Source organism: Rhinolophus sinicus, chromosome 1, assembly GCF_057876585.1.
Source record: "Rhinolophus sinicus isolate RSI-liver-muscle chromosome 1, RSI-T2T, whole genome shotgun sequence".
Classification (NCBI taxonomy): domain Eukaryota; kingdom Metazoa; phylum Chordata; class Mammalia; order Chiroptera; family Rhinolophidae; genus Rhinolophus; species Rhinolophus sinicus.
Window position 1 is genome coordinate 54,855,184 of NC_142501.1, and position 16,915 is coordinate 54,872,098.

The window sequence follows — 16,915 nt, forward strand, 5'->3', positions numbered from 1 at the left end:
TTCTCTTTTCTGATAGTTTGTTATTGGTGTATAAAAATGCAACCAATTTCTGAATATTAATTTTGTATTGTGCTACTTTCCTAAATTCATTTATCAGTTCTAATGGTTTTTTAGTGGAATCTTTGGGGTTCTCTCTATATAGTATCATGTTATATGCAAATAATGACAGTTTTACTTCTTTCTTTCCCATTTGGATGCCTTTTATTTCTTGTTCATGTCTGACAGCTGTGGCTAGGACTTCCAGGCCACATCTTTTATGTGACTTCTTTACACAGACTCAGAAATGTCACAAAGGATGAGGTGATAGCTTACCTTGCTCCATTCTTGAATTTCTGCATCTATACTTTTCTCTAGGGGCATCAATGAAGGAATCTCATGCCCATAACACCCCCATCCCCGGTTAATGGGCTCACGTCTCATCTCCCCAGCTCAGTTTCTCCTCCGCAGCTGCCCCCTCTGATTCACACACATTCCCCTCCTCTTATCTATGAGTCTCTGAGCAGACTATCTGGAGGGCCCTTCCCTGACTCGCTGCCCACACCTGCCCAACTCTGTTCCCCAGCCCTGCTCCACTTTCCAGCCCTCTAGGAATCAGTTGGGACTTCCCTTCCCCAACACTGTCAACTGCTGTGAGTCCCACTGCTCCTGTTGTGCTGCATCTCCCTGTGTCCACAGAATAGGCCCTGTTCTGATTTCTCCCCCCCACCTCGCCTATGTCACTTGAGTTATTAACCATCCTTCAGATTAAGAAATGTGTTCATTCACCATTGCATTCCCAGTGCCTAGACCACTGTCTACCACATAGTAGGAGCTAAATAAATGCCTGTTGAACAAATGTGTAACTGACTTTTGAATGATCGGTCATTTTAAGGATTTGTAAGATTATGTCTACAATAAATGCAAAAAATGCAATAAAAAATAATAAACTTTACTTCCCAAACATGAATAATTTCAGAGGCCTGCAGAAACTACAGAAGAAATAACTCATCTCTTGACCAAACAGCAGTTTGAGATCACAGAAAAGTTTATTGTAGAAACACCAGAAATTTCAAGGTACCACCTTCAGCCAGGAAATGATGATGTCACAGCACTCCCCAAAGGACCTACGCTGAGCTCATCAGATGCCCCAAGAGAATCATGGACTGGGAGTTTGTGTTAGGACTCAGCAAGCAAGTGAAGGTGACTCCAGATCTTAGAAGCAAAGCCACCTTCTCTCTCTCACGACCCATGAGTTGGCCAATAATGTCCTCTTCCTATCCCCTCCAGCACATCTCAAGCATCTTATGTAAGGCCCAAAACGAAGAGTCATTCTCACAAAGTGTTCAGTCACAGAGAACAGGAGGCAGAAGGGACTTTGTAGCCTGGAAAAGAGCATTAAGCTACCTTGCAAATAACAGGCAGCTTGCAGCCTGGTTTAGAATTGAACCTCCCAAGACCCAAGTCGGATCCTCAAACTCTTCAAGGCCTGGGCACCTGGACAGAGTAGAGTTAGGCTGTATATGCCCAGGATGTTGGATAAGTCTCAGATGAGTCGTTATGGAACAGAGATCAGGAAGGGCCAGGCTTCCAAAGAATGGAGATGTCAGGAGGGGCAAGACAAAACAGAACTTGTTTGCTTGTCCATCACCTCCTCCCTTCACTGCTCGTTCCGGTCCTCCCTGTGGACAGACTCGTGACCTCTGAAATACTCCCACCTGGAGCTACTAACCTGTGGGTAATGCTTCCTGAGACAGAGCATCCGAATCAGGCCCAGACGTCACTCACAGATATGTGATGTGGGCAGCCAATCCACACTCTCCATGACAGTGTGTGAGGCTATAGACCAAAAGGCAGGAATTGGTCCCCAGTACAGAAGAGCCCATGCCAAGCTAGCTTGCCTTGCCATCAGCCACTCACCCAAGGGCCTCATTTTGTGGCTCCTTGAGGGATGGATTCTTGTTCCCAGGCAGCTCAGGTGCAGGAAAGGGGGCCTGGAACTGAGAAAGCTGCTGTGCTTGACATCAACTCTCCACTATCTGCCTTGTAGATGCTCTACACTCCAGGGCTAAAGTGGGCCCTGGGCGTCCCCAGGGACAGGAGCAGGGCCCGCTGAGAGAGTCTGAGTTGAAAATGAGACTGGCTGCGTCCTGACTGCCAGCCAATGCTCTCCATAGATAGACCTACTTCCCCATCTAGAGTGGACTTGATTGGCGAAACTGCTGCGACCCATCAGGAAAAGGAAGTGAGAGGAGGTCAGAAGGAGGTAGAAAAGGGAACAGGAGCGAGCCACCTCTACTCCACGATTCGCCTGTGGGACGTGTTGGTAGAAGTTTGGATGATCTGCAGGCGGGCGGATCCCCCGCCGCTTCCGCCCTTGGACTTGCTGCTCCCGCCGTAGTTCCCACCGCTGCCGCCCCCATAACCACCGCCACTGCCCGCGCCATAGCCTGCACCGCCCCCGAGAGAGCTGCCCCCGCCGCTGCCTCCGCTGCCTCCGTAGCCCCGGCTGCTGCCACCGCTGCTGAACCCTCCAGAGCCTCGGCCACCTCCGCCTCCTGCGCCACCGAGGGTCATCTGGCTGCTCTGCACAGCTGTCAGGGGAGAGGGCAGTGCAGTTGGGGGTCAGAAGGACTTGGGGGGGGGGTACCTGCCTACACCCACCCTCCGGACAGCCTCCTATGTCCTTCATCACTGGCAGCATCTGACTTGCAAAAACTAGATACAAGTATATTCATTTCCAAAGCATTCTTCATGCTACAAAAAGATTCCGGGTACATTTTCAGTATTAATATACCCACTATTAATGCCCTCCACTATTAATATACCCAGTATTAATGCCCTCCACTCAGTACCAACCTGCCCCAGCCCTGGGCTCTGCTACTTACAGATGCTCACGTGGCTCTGCAGCTCCCCTGACATCCTGTAAAAGCAAAGCACACACATCAGCCAGACCTGCAAAGCCAGAAGGAGAGCAGGCAGCAGCCTGGTGACATCAGGAGCGGAGATGTCCCCAAGCTTTGTTGCGCATGGGAAAGGTGTGTCTGTGCATGGGCAGGGAAGTCAGGGGGCCAGCGAGGCCAGAAGGGATTTTAAGCATTTTCCTCAAGACTTCAGCATTGGGAGGTGGGGGGTGGGGTCACCACCTGGCTGCAATGGCTTGGGTTGGGATATAGGAACATTCTGCTTAGAGATAAGAGAATGACAATGACCCTGCCAAATCACACATCCTTGCTTCTGACTTGAATGTTTCTGCTCACCCTGGGTTACCAATCTTCCCAGAAAAGCTATTCTCTCCAAATAGTCCCACAGCTCCAGGGGTGCAACCTGCACTTTGGTCCCAAAATATGGCCCACCTGCTCTCCTCGCCCTCCAGCAGCCTGCGGTAGGTGGCGATCTCCACATCCAGGGACAGCTTGGCTCCCAGCAGTGCCTGGTAGTCACGCAGCAGCCGAGCCATGTGCTCCTTGGCCTGTTGCAGGGCGTCCTCCATGCCCTGCAGCTTCTGCCCCGCGTCCTGAAGGGCCCGGTGTCCTCTCTCCTCTGCTTCCGAAATGACTGAGTGCATCTGGTCGATCTGCTCAGGAGATGGTCACGGAGAAGATGCAGGGCAGTGGCGGTGGGGGGGAGAGGGAGGTTGAGTTTGAGGAGCCCCATCTGGCAGGGCACCATGGGAGGTGACATGTCTGGACACCCATCTTACCTGCTTCTTGACGTTGCTGATCTCTGCCTGCAGCCTCTGGATAGTGCGGTTGAGATCTGCAATCTCCATCTTGCTGTTCTTCAGGTCGTCTCCATGTCTTCCCACTGTCATCTGGAGCTCTTGGTACTGAGGGTCAAAAGCAGCACCGCAGTCAGCCCGCTGCTCCCCATGAGCCCTTCCAGGAGGGCGGGGGACTGCCTTCCCAGACCCTGCCCAGACCACTCTGCCCTGGGAAAGTTCCCAGAGAGCCCAGCTATGCTCCCATGCACACACACTCTCACCTGTACCAAACCTCCCTTACCTGAGCTCTGAACACACATACACACATCTATATAAAGCCTCCCTCGTTCCCACCAGTCTCTGGGTCAGCCCCACATCCCAGACAAACAAAATTGCTTGGTGATGTTCTTTCTACTTCTTTTTTCCCATATCTAAGCCTTTGCACCGATCTTTACCACACTGGGACCCCTCCTCACTTTTTCCACTCTGCCATATTCCTTCCTGCCCTTTTCCAGAATGATTTTCCTAGCAGTCAAGCCCTCATTTCCTCAGGGGCCCTTGGCACACTCCACATTTATTCTCATTTTCTTTTCTATCTCCTTTTCCATGTCTATGTGGCCCCAGCAATAGGAACCCTACCCACAGGCCATGACTCTGAAGGAAGCAAGGGGGATGGTTGGCTCAAGGAAATCTCTGCATTCTGAGGTTTTCACTGTTAGCCATCTACCTCCCCAATCTGATGCTGAAATCCATGCCATTCAGAACATCCGCCTGCAGGACAGGGGGACAGAGGCCAGCAGGGATTGGAGTTGGCCACAGGTAATCCATCCACAAATTAGAGCTCAAGTGCCAGGTGTTCAGAATTTAGTGACTGGCCCTTGATCCTCAATGACAGTCTTCACCCTCCAAAAAGTTCCAAGTCAATGTATATTAAAGAAGTAACCAAAGTTGTGGCCAAAAACTTAATTTCAAAGATGTTTATCTGATGAGTAAGAGTATATTCCTACCATCGATACCACGCTGCTATTAAAGGTGATGTAGAATATTTAATGTCCCAGAAGGACATTCAAAGTGATAAACAAAAAAGTACAAGCCTATATTTGAAAAGACCTCACTATGAAAAAATAAGAATAGAAACATGATAATGGTGGAGAGCATGGGTTGCTAGAAGACACACCTGAGTTTAATTAAGTTCTGCCCCAGCCACAAGACCTTAGAGAAATTAGGTCATCTCATGCTCTATTATCTGTAAAGTTGGAATAAACTACACAATATATATATAAAGCCCCTAGTGCGGTGCCTGGAATATATGAGTTTTCAATAAACGTTAGGTACAAAGAACTGGTAGAACATATGCTGGCATAGTACTATCGGTAGCGAGAGATGAGTAATCTTGACGTAATTTCGCAGTTTTCTGTAACAAGCATGTTTTACTTCAGAAATAAGAGAAAGACGATACAAGTTCCAGGAGGTACGTTTGGCTTTGGGTACCGAGCCTGGCCAGGGGACCACAGCGCTCACCTTGGTCTGGTACAGCGCCTCCGCCTCCTCCTTGCTCTTCTGGGCGATCATCTCGTACTGGGCCCGCACGGCGCTGATGATACTGTCCAGGTCCAGGGAGCGGTTGTTGTCCATGGACACGATGACTCTGGTGTCACTGATGTGGGTCTGCATCTGGGACAGCTCCTGCGAGGCAGGGACCACAGGTTAACTCCTTCCACTGTCCTCTTAGGGCCTCAGTTTCCCTTTTCTGCCCACCCACCCCCCTTGAGGCTCTGTGGAGAAGCCAGAAGCCTGGGCCAGGTAGGAGTCTTAGGGGAAATTTCTTTGAATTTTTGTTGTCCACTGACAGGTACCTTAGCTAAAGGTAAAGGCACCCAGACCTAGTTCCAGGAAGAAGAGAGAGCCTGAATTCAGAGCCCCTGTAGACACCACCTGCCCAGCATGCTGCTCCTGGGCCCTATATACCTGCCTTACTCTGGCTTGGCTACCATCTTGAGCTGGGCCCTCTGACAGGCAGACTTGCTCCTTGAAACCACAGGAGCTCTCAGAGGCCATAGGAAAAAACTACACCTCTGCGGCCACTCACCCTCACTTCTGAGTCTGGGCTGTACCGTTGACTAGCTAGGTAATCTAGCAAGTGACTGACTCTCTCAGTGCCTCAGTTTTCTCATCTGTAGAGTGGAGATACCCAGGATATATGAAGCTCCTAGCACAGCATCTGGCCCAGAGCAGTGTCCCCAGTTTAGACATGGGTGACTGTAGGACCAGGTGCTAAGAGCATATTATCTGTCACCACTGCAGTCTTCATCCTCCTTCCCTCTAAGATCCACTCTGTCCTCTTCTATGGAGTTCCTCAATAGCCCCCATCAACTTGCCAATGCTGAAGATTTCTGGTTGGTTTTGCCCATATATGTCCCAGATATTAACCTCATTTCTTAGACAGAAGTGGGGACGGTTTCACTTTCTCCTACCTCAGGACTCTCCATGCCTCCCTTCTCCAGTACCCCCATCCAGGAATCATAAGCACTGAGGGTTAAGAGAATGGCTGATTCCTGCTCCACAGAGTTGAGGTGACTGGGGAGAGGCGCCCCTAGTAGGCAACGTTGGGTTGCAGGCCTCCCCCTTTCACAGCCCATTCCCCATGTAAGATATGAGAAAAGACAAGGGTTTCTTATGAGGATTGAACTCACGATCTCAAATAATTGCTTCAGGAAATTGAGCTCCCCAAACAGAGAGTCCACCTTGGACTGCAGGTCCACTTTGTTCATAAAGGCAGAATCCACATCCTGAAGAGAAGGAAAGACAGTCTGACTTTTTGCCTGGTGTTGCCTGATACCAGCCGGCTGGGTGGCCCAGGCAAGTGGCAGGGCCCCTCTGGGTTTGTTTCCTCCCCTTATTCAAATAAGAGACCTGCAAACCTTGGTTTTTCTGGCCAGAAGGAAGTGTGACACCAAGCTGTTCATCTTGGTCAATCACACACGACACCCCAGGTCACTCCCCAGTCCCAAGGCCACAAATAACTGACACTCAAAAGCTGTCCGTTAATTTAATTTCACTTTCAGGCCCCTGGAGAGGTTAAAAACTCACGGATTCCTAAAGATTCATATTAACATCGCTTTCAAACTTTCCCCTTCAGTGTAAGCGTCCCAGCATTTGGCCAGCACACTCCACAAGCTGGCCCCCAAGGTCACCCTGTCTATCCCTCAGTCACACAGCATTTCACAGGAATTCCTCGCTCTATTCAGCCTCCTGGGCCGACTGTCCCCTTCGGGATACCCCCATTCCTCACCTTCTTCAGGATGACAAAGTCATTCTCATTGTTGGTCCTCCGGTTGATTTCTTCCTCATATCTGTGGGGGGAGGTAAGAAACAAGACAGGCTGCAGGGGCTGACCTTGACGCTTTGAGATTTCTCCTGCAGTGGAAGGCTTGGAATTCCTTAAGTGTTTACTGTCTTGGACGCTGGCTTCCCCCTCCCAGGGCTGCTGCTGTCACTGACAAGCAGCTGGAGCCAGGTCCTGGTTCTGCGGGTCAACAAAGGGGACAAGGACCCAACGTGGAAAACCTAGAGCCCCATTTGTATTTGTAAATTTGTCGAGCTCAATCATTTATTTTTTTTAATTGAGAACTTAAAGTAACCACTTTTGCTAAATCTTTTCAAAGAGAAAAAAATGTCACCTATGATTCTGCCCCCCAACACCTTCAGTGCGAATTTCATTTCTCCCTGTGAACTCACACACACTTGACTGTGTACTGGCCCAAGGCAATAAGCATGTCAGGGTGATGTTTAGAGAAGCGCCCTGCGCCCCTCAGCATGGGGACGGAGAGGCCCCTTGTCTGCAGGTGTAGGAGCAGCTGGCCTAGAATAGACAGGTCCTGTTACTCCTATCGTTATGAATAATAGCCAGTGCCTACTGAGTACTTAGCAAGTGCAGGCACAGCCTACGAACTTGTTCAGAATAATTTCATCTAAACCAGTGGCTCTCCAAATGTGATCCCCAGTACCCACCATGAGTGTCACTTGGAAACATTAGAAGCGAAAACACTCCAGCCCCATCCCAGACCTACTTGATCAATCTGATTTTCACAAGCTAAGGCACGCTCACATTCGAAAGCGACAGATCTACCCCTCACGACAATCCAACAAGGAGGGTACTCACTATCCCCACTTTACTAATGTGAAAACTAAAGGCTTAGACAGCCAGAAAGTGGCAAAGTCCACACCAGAACCGAGACGTATCTGGTGCCAACACCCGTGAAGCTAGTCTGCCTCTCCCCACGCAATGCAATTGAGAGCTTACTGGCAATACCATCCTACTGGGGCGACCATGTGTAAAATGCCCCCCACCCCACAGCTGTGCGGTGCGGAGCCTGCATGGCTGTGTCTGGTGGGCCTGCTCCCACCCCTTACACATTAACACTGGAGCAGAAGGTCTTGCCCTGTGAATCAGTTCCCTGCCATGCTTCTCCCCAGGCCGTTCGCCCCGCCTGGAGCCTTACTTGTTCTTGTAGTCCTCCACCATATCTTGCATGCTCATGACCTCCGAGTTCTGGCTCATCTGCTGCGCATTGAGAAAATCCACCTGCCTCCTCAGCTCGCTGATATAGTTCTCTAAGAAGGGTTCCAGGTTGTTGGTCCAAGTCGAGGTGTTTACCTGCTGCAGCAGCTCCCATTTTGTTTGTAGCACCTGATTCTGCTGTTCCAGGAATCGCACCTAAGAGGAAGAGACCTCCAACTTCACCCCAGGCTGTGGATCTGAGAAGCACCCCACGGGGAGGAGGATGGGCAGCCCCACAGCATGTCCAGGACTCAGAGAATCAGGATGGCCCCTCTAGGGGTCAGAGAGCTCCCCTTTCTCTGGGACCAGAACACATGGGCACAGTGTGGGGGCTGATGGTTGATAAATGGCTATCAGGTCAACTCACCTGAAATTAACACTAAGCTAACTTTGGTGTTGAAGGTAAATCCCTCCAACAGGCTCCTTGTTTCCCCTAACAACCCCCATTTACATCATAGAGCTGTCACTCAGTGTATTCATGCCAACATGAGGAAGTGGTGATCAGCGCATCTGACACAGCCAAGGCTCATTTCTCTTTGTGGTTGAACTACGTTATGTGACTGAGGAAGGAAGGAACAATTTGACTTCGAGTATTACACTGATTCCTGAGCAAACTTGCCTGGGTGTCCCCTCCCTGCAGGCCCCACCACCCCTGCTGTCTGCCAGTATGTTTTTCAGGAAGGTTACCTCACGTAAATGTTCTTATAACCCAGACAGAATTTTAACAGTCAATAAATATTCTCTTTTTTTTTTCATGTTATATAATGCATTCCAGTGCCCCACAGTCAGAACTTTGGGGTTAGCTAGTATTCAGGTTCTATTTCCTCCATTCTCACGGAGAATGGAAAGTGGACATCATCCTATAGTCTTACCATCTGTTCCCCAAAACTGTGGCCACAAAGGTCAGGTACAGCGTCTAGAGAGCTGGGGGCTATGCAGACCAAGTGCATGGACTGTCAGTTGCCTGATAACGATCAACCCTCAGCTTACCTCTACTGGCTGCACACACATGGAGCCCCCCATGTCTTAGGTGAAGACCATGGATGCCTCTATGCTTTGTTCAGGTACACACACACACACTCCCCAGGATCTGTCTGGGGGCTGTGTCTAGGGACAAACCCCCTGCTTCAGAATGCTGAAGACAGCCCCCTTCAACACGGCACTAAGGAGGGTGCTCAGAGTCCCCAGCCCTTGAGACGGCCCATCTGAGGATCCTGTCCTTGTCAACCACCTTGGGTTCTGACTCTAGGCTGCAAAATGAGTGCAGAGAACACGGTTACTCATGGCTTATTTTTGTTCAACTTATCAAAGCCAGAGATAAGGCAACTAGCTCTCACAGGTTTGTCCACACAGCTCATAACAGCCCTGTGAGAAATTCTTGCCACCTGGCCTATTTTTCACTCTGGCAGCACTCCCAGGGAGTGGAGAAATCTGTTGAACACTTGTTCACAGCCCTGTGCTCTGCGTTGTGGGGATCAAAAGAAAGAATCCTAGGGGCCCACGGTGAATTTCCACATCAAGCAATGAGGGGACAGTAGGACACTTCTGAGTACTTTGGGTTTCTTTGAGTCCCCCTAGTCAAAGAAACCATGGTGCTCATCAGGCCACCCAAACTGCAAAGGCAGAGGCTGGCATCACGGATTGCCAGACAATTTAAATGGGATTAAACCACGAGACAAGTCATTGAAAGTCACTGTGATCTTTCGCCAGGCCCCAAAACACTCCTGAGCTGTGTTCCCCATCGGCAATACTCAGGGGAAGCTCAGCTAACACAGATAAAACTTACAGCATGCTGAGCTAACCCTCTTACTGGAAAAAGCACACCCCACTCAGCCTCTCGTGCTTCTCTCCCTCCCACTCATGACTCTGTAGCCACAGAGACCTCCTGGTGCCTCCAGCAGCCCAGTCTCCCCAATTCTTAGCCTGGTACCTCCTATTCACACTTTAGACCTCCACTGAAGTGGCATCCCCTGGTGTCTCCCCTCTGCTTTTCCCCTGCAGCATCTTTCATGATTACAGTCTTTTGGTGTGAGCCCCAGGAAGGCAAACCATGTCTGCTTTGTTCTCCAGTAAACAAGGTGTTTAGATCAGTGGACACATAGTGGCCGACACAGAGAAGACAGTTCGTAAGCATCACAGACTAAAGAAATGCTAACCACTTTGAAATTGTCTGCTGGTATAGACTTCCCAGGCCACTTGCTACCCTGGCATAGAGGACTCAAGTTCAGCTGGACAAAGGCAAGCCAGTATCCCCATGAAAAAGGCTGAAATCCCCCCGTTTCCTTCCTGAGATCCCTTTCTCTTGTCATTGGTTCTTGAAAAAAAGCCTTTGTTCCCATTCCCACTCTCTGAGGGTCAAGCCCGATAGCTGAAGGGCTGACTCAGTTTTTCATTCAACACAGATTTATTGAACGATTATCATGTGCCAGACACCATTCTGGATGCTTAGAGATTCAATAATAAACAAAACAGAAAAAAAAAACCTGCTTTCCAGGAGTTTGCATTCTATTCAGAGAGACAACTGTAAAGAAATTGTTGAAATATACAGTGTATCAAATGGCAATAGCAGCTGTGGAGAAAAATTACACAGGAATAGCAGACAGAGATGCTGGAGTGGGCGTGTTACTTTAAATAGAGAGTTCAGGGAAGACCTCACTGAGACAGTGGCATCTGAGCAAAGACCTGAAGTAGATGAGGGGGGAAGCCAACCCATTCTTTGGAAGAGAGGAGTTCCAAGCAGAGGAAATAGCAAGTGCAAAGGCCCTGAGGCAGGACCACACTTCGGGTGCTAGAGGATGCAAGAATGCAATAGTGTGCTGGTAAGTAAGAGGAAAGAAAGCAGAGAGGGAGTGCGGGACCACTGCAGACCGTGAGTGTGTACCCTGGGGAGCTAAATTCCAGCCCTCATTCTGTTCACTAAAACTTGCGGCTTGAGAGTCGTTTCATCCAACGGTAGCAATGTCGCCTAATTCTCACCACTGCAAGCTGAGGGTTAGCAGCAGCTGTGGGTTGGACAGCCAGATCATACAGGGCCTCACAGGATCTTGGCTTTTATTCTACCTGTGGCAAGAAGCCAATGGAGGAGTAATATGATAGTTTGAAAGGATGTCTCCCATGTGGTGCTAAGAATAGGCTGGCTGGGGTTAAGGGTGAAAGCAGGGCCAGATCAGAAACTAGGGTCAGGAGTCACTGCAATGGAAGGCTTCTCCCTTCCAACCAGGCCAGGGCCCTCCTGGGTGAGGATTCTCTCCTCGTGGTCACCACAAACCATGCCCTTGGGGAAGGACAAGTCACGGTTTCCTGCATCTTGGCCTCTGTCTGCAGCCCCGTGCCAGAAAACTGAGCGGATGTCCTATCAATGACAGGAACCACATCAAATGAGTCTCAGGAGACCAGCAGCAAGCAGCCCATGGCCATTTCACTGACTAACCCCCACCTCTCAACCAGCTTGTGTCCCTGACCCTGCCTTGGCCTATCCTTGACCTCTCCTTCACCTGTCACCTCCTTGCTCCAGTCAAGCTGTCCCAGTCCCTACCTGTGCCTGAGATGTGACCATATTCCGCCAAGTTTCCCACCCAAGATAACCAGAAGTAGCCAGAAGCATTGAGCTCTGTTGAACTCTTTTTCGGCTATCGCTAGGCCTCCTCCTCCCCCACACACTCTGGCCTGTCCCCAGCATTTACCCAAGTATCAGGGGCCTGGTATACAGCCCAATGTTGGGCTTTGGCCATGGCTACTGTGCAGTCAGATCACAGGTTAAGCTCTGGCCTTAACACAGAACTTCTGTGGGGACTGGGGGAAAGTCACTGAGCATCCAGCGGCCTTTGTGGTGCTTCCCACTACTTCCCAAGAGCCAAAACCTTCTGGGGATCCGACAGTAGCTGCCTTGCCTCCGCTTCTGGACAAGAGGAAATGCTGGAGGAAAGTTTTTACCATAGGTCTTCTACCAGCCTCTTCTTAGTGATTTCGGCCTGGACCAGACCTAATCTGAAATTTAATGAGGAAACTAGGCTAGGGAGAAGGGCGTCAGTGGCTTCATCTGGCCTATTTGGAGCCCTTAACAAGCTAAAATGAGGAGTTCAGTTAGAATCCTACTTAATATGCTATTGACTTCACACCCCAGCAATACCCACCAGGGCATTCACCTGGGCTCTGCCATGGCTCCTGGAGGGCAGGACTGGTGACCTAGTTACCTTGTTGTCACCCTGTGGTACAGTGTCTGGCATATAGTAGATGCTTAGTAAGTGTTTGTGCGATGGATGAGTGGATGGAGGGAGGGAGGGAGGGATGGATAATGGATGGATGCAAAGTGAATAATGATGAATGAGAATAAGGTTACTACACCATGTCTGTTGGATATTTTCACATCTTTTATCTGCTTTCCTGCCAAAAGGAAAAGATAAAAATGCATTCCCTCATTAAGTCAAATTGAGGCCTAAACAAAGTAAATGTTTTCTTGAGGTCCCAGGATACACACATCTGGAAGTGATTGTCACCACCAACTGACACAGCACAGTGCTGTGAGAGGTGGCCGGGCACGCGGCCCTCTCGGTCCTATGGTCAGGGACCAGAGAGTCCACCTGCCCCCGGAGCACTCACCTTGTCGATGAAGGAGGCGAACCTGTTGTTGAGAACCATGATCTGCTCCCGCTCCTGTGTCTTCACTCTCTGAATTTCAGGGTCCACCTCCAGGTCAAGCGGCTGCAGGAGGCTCCGGTTAACAGTCACCTCTTGGATGCCCCCCACGGGACAAGACGGACCAAAGGCCCTAAGCCCAAAATTACTCCCAAACCCAGCACCCCCAAAGCCACCTCGTCCATAGCCACCACTTCCAAAGCTCCCACCCCCAAAAGCACCACCTCCAAAACCACCACCTCCAGAGCCAGCACCTCCAAAACCACCACCCCCAAAGTTTCTGCCCCCTCCAAACCCCCTTCCTGCTCCTGCACCCTGGCAGAAACTACTGGTGCCTCTCCCCACTAGGTTAACGGAGATGCTTTTACTGCCACCCAAATTGTAGAGGCTCCAAGAGCCAAACCCCCTCGTCTGGCTCCCATACCCACCACCGCCACACCTCCCTCGGGCCTGACACAGGGAACCCACAGCCTGACTGCCACCACCAGTGCCTGCAGAAGAGCAAAGGCTGTAAACCCTCTTGCTCCTTGAGCTAAACGCCGACCGAGAGCTAAACTGGCGGCTCATGGTTGCTGGAGCATCCAGGCAAGCAGACACGAGAAAGGGCAGCTGGAAGGAGGCAGAGACAGGGGCGGGAAAGAGTGATGACTCCTTTGCAAGAGGCCTGGCTCACTCCCTATATATATAGACACACACACACACACACACACACACACACACACACACGCACGCACTAGCTGGGCGGGGCACCCTCCCAAACCTGAGAAGGGAGTATCTATGTTTAGTTTGTCTGCCAGCAGCATCTGTTTAAAACCTCATACCTGTGACTTGCCGGAATTACACTGTAGACAAACTTCCCCAACTTGATCATTTATCATTCATCTCTTGCCATTTAGAGAGCAGAGTGCAGTAATCTCTTAGGATCAAGTCGCTGGAAACTCCTCTACAAGTTTCCCCCAAATCATGAGTTGATAGCTTCCTAAGAAACTCCACCATTGAGTTGCTTGTTTTTGAGGTGTGCCCTGGAGATCTGGGGCAAAGGTAGGGGATGTCCACCTGCCTTGGGACTACAGCGGGGACACCGGTGGAGACATATGCTGCCATAGAATTATGGTGGGGCAAAAGTTTGTTCTGGCCTCCCCCCTACCTGCTTCTGTTCCCCACTGTTACCATCACCATGTACACCCCAAATTTTAATCACATGAAAATACAGGATTGTGGTCATTGAGTGCAAGTGAAAACTAGGAGACTATGTCCAAAACCACCCACATTTTGCTGGGGGCATCACTGCTTCTCTGTACGCCTCAGGCTGCTCAAACACAGAACAGACAAGTCCTGTAGCACTAAAGTTCCATGGTTGTGGATTCACTGAGCGTCTACCAGGACATACCATTGTCTGCTAGCCCCAAAGACAAGCTATCCCCAAATCTCTCTTTTCTTTTTCTCTTCATTTCCAATCTATTGTAGACCAATGCTTTTGTAAAATTGAATAAAAAATGAATTACTTTTAAAGGGAGATGTTTTAAAGATATACAAAATACAAACCCCAATTTTTTAATTTAGTATCAACATACATAAAATTGTTCTATTGCTAAAAGGAAAAAAGAAATTTAGAGTTCTTAAATGCTTCTTCTCGAATTCTGTAACTCTTATTCTCAAACCAATAACAAAGTGCCCTGGACCAGCACTCGTGTGTGGGCCCACATTCTGGAAAGCGCTGTCCCAGACGGTAAGCAGGGGTGTGAAGCTCATTCACTGAGCATCAACGCTGACCACCAAAAAAGGTGCACTTGCTCTCCACACTCAAATAGATGGTAGCTATCATCCGAAACTTAATGATGATGATGATGATGATGATAAATAACAAAGAATTGGGGGGGGGGGGCGGGGGGAAACCTAAATATCCACACTCAGAAAAATGGCTGAATGATGGCTTGCTCACTTGGATACAATTATTTAAAATTATCATCATGGAGACCATGTAGCAGCATTGGAGATGCTTATGATACAATAGTAAATGAAAGAATGGAGTCTGCTGTGAATTCCTAAAAGTTAAGAATGCAGAGAAGGCAGACTTAAAAAGTAACATAGAAAGTGAATTGATTATTAAAGATTATAGGAGGGGTTTCCCCTAATATTTTAAATGTCTTTTTCCTTTGTATTTGTGCCATAAGTCGTTATTTTTTGCAAAAGTTGGGGCTGAAATCACAGCTGCCAGCAGCTATAGAGGTTTAAAAGGTGGTTGGTGGGAAAGAACAAGAGAGGCTTTGGGAGCTGTGGTGAGAAGAAGGCATGCTTGGGCTGGGAGGGGCTCTGTGGGTAGCCTCAAGCCTTCACACCTTCATAGCGACTCAGTAACTGTTTAGTGGACTGTCTCCAGGAGCCACTGTGGGATAGAAGAGAGAGTGAACCTGAAATTTACTGTCACAAGAACTGGTTTCAGCTCCCAGCCTTGCTTCTACTGGCCTGTGATCTTAGGCAAGTCGCCTACTCTAGACTCTCAGATCCTTAAAGGAATCAGAGTATCTATTTCTCAAGGAGTCAATGCTTTTAAGGCCTGTGAAAAAGCACAGAACACTGTCATATATTAAATGATCATAACTATACCTACCCTCAGATCCTGGTAGGATGACTAATCGTCCCCCTTTGCCAGGACTTTCAGTGCTTAAACCCAGGTAGTCCCGGGCCAATCAGGACAGTTGTCACCCAAGTCTTGGCTCGTCAGGTCTGCACAGCCCTAGTCCTGACCCTAGCCCCCTCAGGGAGCTTCTAGTAGGAAAGGGAAACCCCCAGGCGCAGGAAACATAAGGAGAAAACCAGTAGAGCAAGAGGAAGGAAAGAGAAGTGCAGCTAAGGATTGGGATAGGTCCATGTGAGAGAATGGCCTGAAGGCAAGGATTCTGAGTCAGGTAGAGGCAGAGAGAAAAGACACAGAAAACTGAAGGTGTCTGGAGAAAGGGTGGAAACGGCAGTGGTGTGGCGAAAGATCCTTAAGTTCAGAATTGAATACCTGGCTTTGAAGCCAAGCTCTGCCCTTTCTGACCCCATGGCATGGATGGACACTGAATTCATTGAGCCTCAGTTTCCCGGCCTGTAAAATAAGGATCAAATACCAGCTTCACGGGGTGACCATAATGAGTAGCTGGGATCAAATATGGAAGAGCACATTGGAAACTCCAAAGAGTTGTACAAGTGGGATTCCTTCCCCGCCACCTCCCACAGCATCCCTGAAGATTCTAGACCTCAGGAGCCCACCTACCTCTCACCTGCTGCAGGGCTTTTTCTGCATCACTCACTTTCAGCTCCTGTCGTGAAGAATGCACATAATTAACCCCTTCACAAATGTCTCTACTGCCAACTAAATAAATAGGAAGCTCACCCAGCTTATATTTACCCTCCTGCTGAATATGGGGAATCATTAAATTGTGATCAAACAAAAGAGCAAGCTCCAGGCAGCAGAATTTAGAAAGCCTCTCTGGTCTCTGGCCATGACCAGCTGCCACCATCCAGTGCCAACACTCCAATCCATTTCCCATCGGCTGGGTGGCTCTTGGGGGGCTGCTGTCACTCCCTTAAAGGGCTGGGGGTGAGGTGCCCATCAAATACGACTAATTGAGCTTTTGACCTAGGGTGACAGCTATTCTCTACTCCTTCAAAACAGGAAAAATTGGCTTAACTTGAGAAATTTAACTGTCCCAACGGAGATACTTAACCCCAGGGAAATATTAGATGGTGAATGAGGTTTCTAGGGCAATCTGCTATCCCCAAAGGAAACCACTCAACTGGATGGACAGCGTAGATCTGTGGTTTGTAAAACTGCTACACGTTCATATCATCCGGAGACCTTCAAAATCACTGGTGCTGGAGCCCACCCCTAGAGACTGGATTTCACTGGTCTGGGTGTAGTCTGGGTTTGGGAATTTTTTTAAATTCCCAGGTGGTTTTAATGGGCAGAGAAGTTTAGACACCACTGGCCTGGAGGAAGCAGAAGAACAAATGAAATGGCTTCTTCAAATTCCATTCAGTCTGAGGACAAAAGA

General features: G+C 49.3%; 1 protein-coding gene across 1 annotated transcript; it reads right to left on the bottom strand.

Moving 5' to 3' along the window:
* Positions 1 to 994: 994 nt before the first annotated feature.
* On the bottom strand, positions 995 to 13,511 carry KRT77 (keratin 77). The gene is made up of 9 exons (XM_074325649.2): positions 12,840 to 13,511; positions 8,182 to 8,396; positions 6,972 to 7,032; positions 6,373 to 6,468; positions 5,201 to 5,365; positions 3,680 to 3,805; positions 3,333 to 3,553; positions 2,865 to 2,899; positions 995 to 2,570 (listed from the first exon to the last, which is right to left on the bottom strand). The coding sequence occupies exons 1-9, from the start codon at positions 13,440 to 13,442 to the stop codon at positions 2,272 to 2,274; spliced, it is 1,821 nt and encodes a 606-aa protein (XP_074181750.2). The 5' UTR covers positions 13,443 to 13,511; the 3' UTR covers positions 995 to 2,271.
* Positions 13,512 to 16,915: the final 3,404 nt, after the last annotated feature.